Here is a 9,995-nt window from a genome sequence, read left to right as displayed (position 1 = left end):
ATATTATATATATCATATAATATTATCTCAACCATAAAAAAACAAACATGTGCAACAACTAAACTCCATATAACACCTTACAAATAACACTACTGTACTGGTAACACATGCATCACAGTCACTAAGCCCGCGCGTAGCGCGGGTTACAGCTAGTACATATTAAAAGTAGAAACAATTAAGAACCTATTTAAGAACCTTTTGAGCCTAATTTTTCAGTAAGCACCATTTATATAAGAACATGTTGAGGCTAACTTGGAAAAATCTATGTTCTTATACGCGGGTTTTTACTGTATATACAATAATGTATTAATGTATCTTAACACAATACAACCTTACTCTTGTGCTGGGGTACATACACAAATGTATCTATATTTTCTACCCAAATCGAGTTTTAGAACATTTATGGAAAACATGACCGGTGGATTTAGCAGATTATGCATAATTTTATATGCATTATTATAATTATAATGCATATTATTATATGCATCATTATTTATGCATCATTATTTGCATCAGGGCCGTATAACGTCTGCATGGAAGATAAGGATCGCCCGTCCCTGGATTTGGAGGAAGGGATAAAAATATGAAATCAACCAGGAAACTCATCTCACACTCATCTCAAACTCATTTCGCGTGATATCAAGAGCATATGTTTTAATTCACTCAGATATATATGTAGGTCTCCCGCTATTGGAAAAGTCAGCACGAGGAACACATAAGAAAGTCGTGTATAAGGATCTTTATACTGAAGGTATGTGCTCTTTAAAGTTAACGAATAATTTCAGCAACATACCAATAAAGACCGTAAACAATTTATATACAAATTACAAATATACAAAGTATATACGATCCTTGATATTATTTTATTCGTTTGATAACGCTATGGATAAAGGCTTGACATACGATTGTAAGTGACATGTAGGTCACATATCGCCATCTAGTGGCTGAATTAAATTTTATTAGTGATACGCCAGCCAAGAGAACTAAGCACCCTAAAAAGCTGGTAATTATTTCCATGCGAAGCTGCTACGACAAATAATTCCTCTTCATTTTTAAGTAAAAATCCATCAAAACATGATTTTATTTGATAGATATTTGTCAAGTACAAACACAGCCAAGTCTTTCGCTATGCTAAGGGGAAAATTTCGCACGACTATGCACTTTATGATTATCAAAAGTCTGGTGAATATGTGCTCTCTAAATTATAAATGCAATTTCAACAATATACTGTTTAATTCGTTTGCGAAATGCTGGACACACAATCGCACTTGCAATGCAGATCACAATATCGGCACATATCGGCCGATTTCATTTTTTAGTGCCGATGTGTAGTGGCTGATGTAAGCCGGAAAACTCACAAACAGCAGCTTATAATATAGATACACGGTCCAGGGGCGTGTACAGGATTTGTACCAGGGGGGGGGGGTCTAACCGTAACACAAATTTGCGAGCACGCAAAGGGGGGGTCTGGGAAAGAAGAATCTTCCGAAAATTTTGAAATTAGACCCCCTCAGATGCGTTTTCTGCGCGAGCGGGGGGGGGGGTCTGGACCCCCTGGACCCCCCCCCCCCTGTACACGCCCCTGGCACCCTGATCATATTTTTCATGGCAAGCTACTGCGACGAGTATGCGCGCTCCATTTTAAAGGTATAATTCCTACAAAATACAATTATAATTGGCAGATACTTGAGCATGCGTGAACACAGACCTGCGCATATAGTGTAGCGGGCAGCCCAGTAGAGCTACTATAATTCACACTGTACTATTCCATATTCGTTTGTATATATAATACCTACATTTATCGATCACTATTCCCAGAAGAATACATTTATCACTCGTGGAATGTCGCCGCGGATTCAGGCGTCGGAACATATTCCACCATTAGCGTGTTTTATCGAGCCGCCCGCACGCGCGGTTATCACAGTCAGAGGATAACGTATATAATATACTCACTGATTAGCCGGTGCGTTTATAGGTTCTTCGTCGACACTTGGGTTAAACCGCCGACACGCGTAGCACGGTGCATGGATGAATCGAAGCAGGGAAACTGTGCGCACGTTATCTACCGTAATTTCTGTTGATGTGCTCCCACCGTAGGAACGCGTGGTTAATCGCCGACGTAAATGTGTCCTCCGTCGGCAGGCACCAAGCCGTCAACGCTTGCATCCGAACTTCGACGTGAGCATATTTGATTGACCGACACGCATTCTATTTCTTCGGCACTCCGCCGACAGTCATTCGTTTACGCACGTTTATCTATCGCGTTATCAGCTACGTTAATTTCCCCGTTTAACCAGCAGCGGGAACATTGAGACTTACGAGATAATACTATTTCTCTATGCACTTACCGATGAATATTTTTGTGTACCGACAATGCAATTAATTTGTATCGTTGCGTATTGCCGACGGCAGAGGACTGGGAACGCGGGCGTCTGCGTCGCGCAACGGTGTATCCTCTTAATCATAAATTATTCGTAATTTTGAACAGCAACGTCATTTTTGTATTAGCGCACTGCATGGCGTGTTATTTTTAGGAGCTCGGCGATAATCAAAATTTTATTATTTGGTCAATGTTGAGAGCAGCTCCTCCTACAGGAAAAGTCGACACGACAAACGCACGATTATTAAAGTGAGAGATTCGGATAGGTATCTTTCATTTCAACTTATTAGCGGAGCTACCGGGCGGGCCGAAAGCCCGCGCGAGCCGAGCACCATACTTAAGAAACCGGCCTATGTATACTCCGTGTAAAGCATATGCCTACCTATATTCATCATAATAAAAGATATACAAATCGTTATTTACACTGATTGAAAGTTTATTAGGGTATTTCGTATATTTTGACATTTCCACAGTTAAACATAAACTTCTACAGCTGCACAAACAATATGTAATATGTTTCTTATATCTCTAGCTGCCTCCGCTCTTTCAGACACACGCACACATGCATGCACGCACGCACGCATACACACATTATGCACCCTCCATCCCATTCATCCCCACTTTCCACTCCATACCCTTGATCGCCTCTTCTCTCCCTGCCACCTCCCTCTACCTCACTCCATGTCCTCTACCCATACCTTTTCTCTATCTCCACCCTTCCATCCACCGCTCTCTTTCCCGCCACCCCCTTCTCTGTGTCTTAGTGTATATCACTGTCATTGACTCGGTATGTATCTCTTTATTTCTGTCTCTACCTCCCTCCTCACTTCTTTCTGTAATTCCCCTTCCCTATCTCTCTATGACGCACTCACTACTCTCTCCGTCCTTCCGCTGTTCCCAATCCCCTTTTTATTCCTTCCTCACTTTCAAAATATCACAAACAAAACACAATTAAATAGCATATACTTATCCCGATTCCATGTCATTTCCCAGCAACACTAGCAGCTTCAAAACATTCAAACACATTAAAACAATTGGTTTAACACCTATATAACACAATCTTTGGAAATCTGGTAACACAATATTTGGACAAGAAGGCCATTTTCACAGTGTAGGCCTACTAAACAAACCGGTATAGCACATCTTATTAAGTGTGACTAGTTCCAATGTTATAATACAAGCAGAGCATGTCTTTTATATTTTAGTGAAAATGTACCATAACATCCTAAATTACGTAAACGTTTCACCACCAGCTCTGTTTTATGAAAAACCGAATAAACTTCACATTCTATGAATTGACCATTTTTACTCCACTGCTTTCAACGCAACATCTTTCCGGACTTGAATGCATACAACTGTAATGGAACAATCGAGGCAGACGGTGATCTTGCAGGGGCAGTGAGTGAACATCTACGTAAACCTATTGCAGTGATACACAATGACCATGAATATACGTCATCACAGATTTTAACAGAAAGACTGTGACCATTTTCACTAGGCGCTATGTAGCGCAATTGAAATCTTTCTCCGGGCGAGCTATAAAATCCCCAGGAAGTCACACAGCAAGGTAAGTGCTCCACTGCAACTAACAGCAATAATAAAAAACCAACTATAAAGATGGACTTTAAAGTTGCAAGTTAACTTGTGCCAATAAATCCATCTCGGAATGTTACCACCAAGTTTTCACTGCTCTCTCCAATAGTTGGCCGTTCGATAACTTAGTTGTTGTTTTTTTAGCTCATACGTCCTCCCATCTTGCATCACATATAAAGATACGTAAGGTAACACAGACCTATGATAATAGAAAACATAACATAACTAAGGAATAATACTTAATATTAAATTAATCAATGTAAATAAAGGTCATCTCATCAGGAGTGAATAATAATACACATTGTATAACATTCGTAAAGATAAGCAAATGAATGGCTAGATCAAAGACAATGAATACAGAATAAAACAAATGATGAAAATTATAAACAAATCACAATGCAACAACTGACTAAGCGAATCAAGTAGGAAATATATATATTATATAAGTAAACTAGAAACGAGCAGTTGTCGCCAACTACATGTATCCCCCGTGATCTAGTATAAATGGAATATCTCTGTAAGGACGTAGAAGGCAGGTAAAGTTAAATAAGTCACAAAGACAGGTTTGTTAGACAACTGGTCTGCCTCAGATGTGTAAGCCAGTTAATTTGGCATGAAGGTGCGTTATGGTAAAGCAAAGACGCCAATCGTTTTTGGTGTGGGCAGAGTCATCGTTGCCCCCGCCCCTCCTCAGTGTTATTTAGGGTACGCATATGCTCGTTCCCTCCCTTTGAAAGCACCCCCATATCTCAGGACTGCTAAAATTTCTGAACCCCCCTTTCGCGGGCTTTTTGCGGGGTTTTCCTGCCTTGGAGACCCCCCTAAATCCGGAACACTGCTCAATGTACCCCCTATCTCAGGTTAGCTCTCATTCCAACCGTAGTGACGTTAGTGTAGCGTGTGGAACTGTTGAACCAGTCTACACTACGTAGTGTAGAGTTCAGTGATCGAGGGGAACTAGGGGGCAATGTTTTTACATTTCAAAATTAAATAATCCTGAACGAGCTTTCAAAACTAGCAGGAATTTCAGGAATTTGATCCCGGGATTTGATAAAGTTTTCTATGATATTCAAGATGAAAGAGAGAGGAAAAACACCCCCTTTTTAAAGAAATCTCCGGGTGAAAAGTCAAATACACCCCCTTTTTTTTACAATTCTTGGGCCGGATTTTGTCGCGCGAAAAATACCCCTTTACCGGAGATTTTGGGAATGCGCATGCGGTCCCTCCGACCTCGGAGTGGGGGGGCCGGGTCGTTGCCATGGTAACAACATTTTTGTGGAAATATTGTAGAACCTGTAACTTGTGCTGTTTTTACCCGATTGTCATGGAATTTGGCACACAGGGCCGATATAACATGTCCTATATATTTTTTACCCGATTGTCATGGAATTTGGCACACAGGGCCGATATAACATGTCCTATATATATATATATGTATATATTGGTCCTGTGTGCCAAATTTCATGACAATCGGGTAAAAACTGCAGAAGTTACAGGTTCTAGAATATTGTTACCATAGCAACGATGACTCCGCCCACACCAAAAACGATTGGCGTCTTCGCTTTACGATAACGCACCTTCATGCGAAATTTGAAGGTGATCCGAGAAGAACTGCAGCCGGTAGAGCGCTCACAAGGAAATCTCTGCGGCGGCGGCGCGACGAGGCCAAATCCATAGTATCCCCCCCAAACTCGTTCGGGCGATACAATAACTTGTTCACTATTTTATTGAAGACGTAATAATGATAGGTTCTCACTAAATAAAACTCAAGTATGTCTCTTAATCAACAAAGTCTTCAGTACCATAATAAACTAACCGAGCCATTGCCCCAAATGTTGTATCTAGTTTCTTGATGTTTATTGGGTCATGTTCTTTGATTGGATCATCTTTGGTCAGATACGGTCTGTGACGGTACAGCAAATGTAATGCATGCCACTTGTGCCAGTCAGTCTTCTGTAGAAAAATCGTATAGATGAGCCCGACTGAAACGCCGAAAACTTCATCCGGAACAGTGTGAGCAATATCAGGATTCTTCCTCAGAATATCATCTGTGGGAACCTGCCCTGCGTTGTAGTACCACTGACTGTCGTCAAACTTGTGATACGAGTCGTAGTACTCGAGGAGAAATGGCGCGTCCTTCGTGCTGATGAGAATCTGATTGCCGATGAGAGCATCCTTAGTCGGCCAGCCCACCGTGAACGTGTAATGCCGAAACTCGTCAAAGGATCGGCAGACGAAGACATCATTGTCGAGGTATATGCCACCTAGCTGCATCAATATCTGCAGTCGCGCGACGTCGGACGCATGCTGCACAACATCTATGGCAATACCAAACACCTGCCTCGGCCGCTCCAAGTACACCACCTCAATGTCGCTGTGGTTACTGATCTCATCCCAGTAACGTCCCTTAGGTGCATTATCACAATGAATATATAACTTCTTTGGTTTGATGTACAATAGTGCTGCTTTGATGCATATCAGCTCGACAAAGGTGATGACTGGATTCCCGAACCGCACAAGATGCACAAGGTTTGGCACTAATGCATCGTCGGTGCCATTACCAAGTGGAATGATAGAGTGGCTGTCACTGATGTGATGTGGATGCCAGAATCCAACCAAGACAACTGAACTGCTCCACAATGTGTACACCGAGTAGCAGAGCAGGGTCCCTGCTATAACCAACACCGATACAAACACCTGCTTCCATACCCTCTTCTTTACGTCTTGCATTGCTAAGATAAAAAAAGAGTGTTTATATTGAATGTTTTGCACATCTTTCTGCCTACACACATCTGGATGACCAACAATCATATAAACACGGTTTACAAGTTCTTATTATGCATAACAGAATACTCCTCAATAATATAATATGTTATATTATGTTATCGCTGTTTATATTATAAACACAAACCTGTCATTTAGTTCCAGTGCTCCAGTGTTGTGATAGTGCTCCAGCAAGTATCACATGTGCTAGAAATGGACTGATGTCTCAGGCATAATGCATCCGCCAACTAACATCCGGCCATGAACCTGTACCAGTAGCAGCTAGATCCTGATATCCCACCTAGCTCCTACGCAAACAAAACGATAGCTCATAAACAGACGCACCTCAGTCTTTATTGCTGATATAGTGATACTAAAAACACATAACATATATACTATAGTAGCATAATCAATAACGCCTGCATAGACTCTTAATGTATAAACCAATCGAAGTACAAAATTTAGTACTGGTAACATTAGAATACAATTAATTATATCCTCAAACTCTTAGCTAAATAAATTGTTTTTCAACTAGTTAAAAGTACAAAAATTCTGTCAAATTCGAATTTGCTAACGCACCAAAATTACTTGCAATATGAGCTATGTATGAATCGCAACTGCATGTTTGCTTATAGCAATTTCACAATACAGAACAAATGAAACCAGAAATGCATGTTCATTTTTTTATTTAAAAAATTGCTAGTGCTATTTACAATGATGTAACGATGAGCACATGAATGAGTCTCTAAAATTTTGCATATGAAAAGAATCCCCAACAAATAGTATTCCTTAAGGTATACAGCGCATAAAATTCAGATTTTTTTTGCACTGACCCAGAGGGCTGGTAACAACCGTTTTTTACCAGCCCTCACCATAATTTACCAGCCCTCGCAAATTTTTTTTTTTTCAAAAATAAAAATAAGGCTGTTGCTTGTCCGAAAAATGTTTTAGCGTGCGGCATTGCATAGTAGCTGTTGAACAGAATTCACGCGGTAATGAAGAATTCACGCAGGATTGCACATAGGCAGCAAGTGGAAAGCACGTTATGCAAATTCAAGCAGTAAAGCAATCAGCTCATAAATACATGGAGAAAAAGTGTAGGAAACAACATTAATATGTAATGAACAAAATATACAATGAATATAGAATGAACAAGAAGATACTGTACAATTTATGGATTTTGCAAAATCATCAAGTTAAACCATCAACAACTCAACATAACCTGATCAAATTAATAACAATAAAACAACAGCAGGAACGAAGCAAGATTACGCAGAACAAAACAAAAGACTTTTTCATATATGTAGGCATAGAGGAATTATCAGAGTATATGCAGTATTATTATACCCATAATGAAGGTACTCATATGCACAGGAAGGTTTGCGTGCAAAAACACGTAGGTTTGTGTACACGAGACAAAAATAAATAAATTATAAATATATAAATTATATAACAAGTGCCGCAGTGCAACAGGGCTCATCTGGTGTCTGGTGTTCTGCTGATAAATTCATTTGTGCATAGCAAGACGTCTTATACATAAGTCTTCTTTATTCTTGTTTGACTTTCGTAGCCAATTGGAACAAATATATCAGCTACACTTTCGCACCCACCTAATCTCTATGCATTGCAGGTTGGCAGGCAAAAATTATGATTAGAAGCGTGCCAGCCATGGGCTGCCCCGTGTTTTTGCCTACCCACACAAGCATTCACTGATTCAGCCTTCAGGGCACGCAACACGCCGTCAGGGCCGCACGCAGGGCCTTCAGTACTGTACGTACGTTAGTACACAAATACAACAAATATTCTTAAATATACTAGACACTTATATCTAAAACACACATGTTATTAACAAACTGAATCTGTCTACTCGTGTTATACCGTCCTTGCCGAGCTGTGAACGGTTGAAAAGTTGAAAACGGCATCAGTGTAATGACTGAATGTGATTCGTTCATATATTTACTCTCGCGCGCGTGTGTGTGTGTGTGTGTGTGTGTGTGTGTGTGTGTGTGTGTGTGTGTGTGTGTGTGTGTGTTGTTGTGTGTGTGTGTCGTCGTGTGTCGGTCGTCGTACGTACCGGGCATAGTGCATGAGAGAGGCATGTGTGGGGCATAGTGCATGAGAGATGTGTGGGGCATAGTGCATGAGAGATGTGTGGGGCATAGTGTATGAGCATGATGTATGTTGGGGCATAGTGCATGAGATATGTTGTGGGCATAGTGCATGAAGAGATGTGTGTGGCATAGTGCATGAGAGATGTGCGGGCATACGTGCATGAGAGATGTGGGGGCATAAGTGCATGAGAGATGTGTGGGGCATAGTGCATGAGAGATGTGTGTGGCATATGCGATGAGGATGTGTGGGCATAGTGCATGAGAGAGGTGGGGCATAGTGCATGAGAGATGTGTGGGCATAGTGCATGAGAGATGTGTTGGCATAGTGCATGAGAGATGTGTGTGGATAGTGCATGAGAGATGTGTGGGCGCATAGTGCATGAGAGATGTGTGGGCATAGTGCATGAGAGATGTGTGGGCATAGCGCATGAGAGATGTGTGTGGCATAGTGCATGAGAGATGTGTGGGGCATAGTGCATGAGAGATGTGTGGGGATAGTGCATGAGATATGTGTGGGGGCCATAGTGCATGAGAATGTGTGGGGCATAGTGCATGAGAGATGTGGGGGCATAGTGCATTAGAGATTGTGTGGGGCATAGTGCATGAGAGATGTGTGGGGCGTGGTGCATGAGAGATACATTGGTTGTGATGCAAAGAGAATTTTAACTGGAGAGAGCTGTGTTTGTACAGTGACTGTATTGTGGTTATTGTGTTCTCAGTAAACTATCATTTTCACTGATTTGTTTATTTATATTATTAGCTCATCTGACAGTACAGATGCAGCTTGTAGAATCGCATGAGCGTGCATCCGCCGGCCGTGCATTCGTTGCGTTAACAGTTGGGCACAAATCTTAACCGCTCGACGTACGGTCACGATATTTGGACGCGAGGGGTAATCCGAAAACGAGTTGGGATGTTGAAGCTGGGTCAAACAGTGTTTCATTAGGAACCGGCCACGGCCGATTGACCGTCTACTCTGCTGTTTCGGCCGGTTAGAATGATTGGCCTCAAGTTATGATATTAAAAAATAAAATAAAAATTTATTATATTTTATTTGGCAATTTAGTTTGCTCTAATTATTCTCCAAAGTGAAAGTGTTTTATGAGCTACTGCTAATAAATCAGTTGAATATATTTGTATGCATCTCC

General features: G+C 41.1%; 1 protein-coding gene across 2 annotated transcripts in view; it reads right to left on the bottom strand.

Moving 5' to 3' along the window:
- Nucleotides 1-2,795: 2,795 nt before the first annotated feature.
- LOC106813474 overlaps nucleotides 2,796-9,995 on the bottom strand; it is a 12,655-nt gene continuing 5,455 nt past the window's right edge. For both annotated transcript variants that reach the window (XM_014817610.1, XM_014817611.1), the window contains exons 3-5: nucleotides 6,885-7,044; nucleotides 5,790-6,705; nucleotides 2,796-4,172 (exon numbers count right to left, since the gene is read on the bottom strand). In XM_014817610.1, coding sequence (XP_014673096.1) covers nucleotides 4,064-4,172; nucleotides 5,790-6,705; nucleotides 6,885-6,891 — 1,032 coding nt within the window. In that variant the 5' untranslated portion in view covers nucleotides 6,892-7,044 and the 3' untranslated portion in view covers nucleotides 2,796-4,063. The remainder of the gene's footprint in view (nucleotides 4,173-5,789; nucleotides 6,706-6,884; nucleotides 7,045-9,995) is intronic.

This window comes from Priapulus caudatus, unplaced genomic scaffold (genome assembly GCF_000485595.1).
Source record: "Priapulus caudatus unplaced genomic scaffold, Priapulus_caudatus-5.0.1 Scaffold779, whole genome shotgun sequence".
Classification (NCBI taxonomy): domain Eukaryota; kingdom Metazoa; phylum Priapulida; class Priapulimorpha; order Priapulimorphida; family Priapulidae; genus Priapulus; species Priapulus caudatus.
This window is presented reverse-complemented; position numbering and strand designations above follow the sequence as displayed.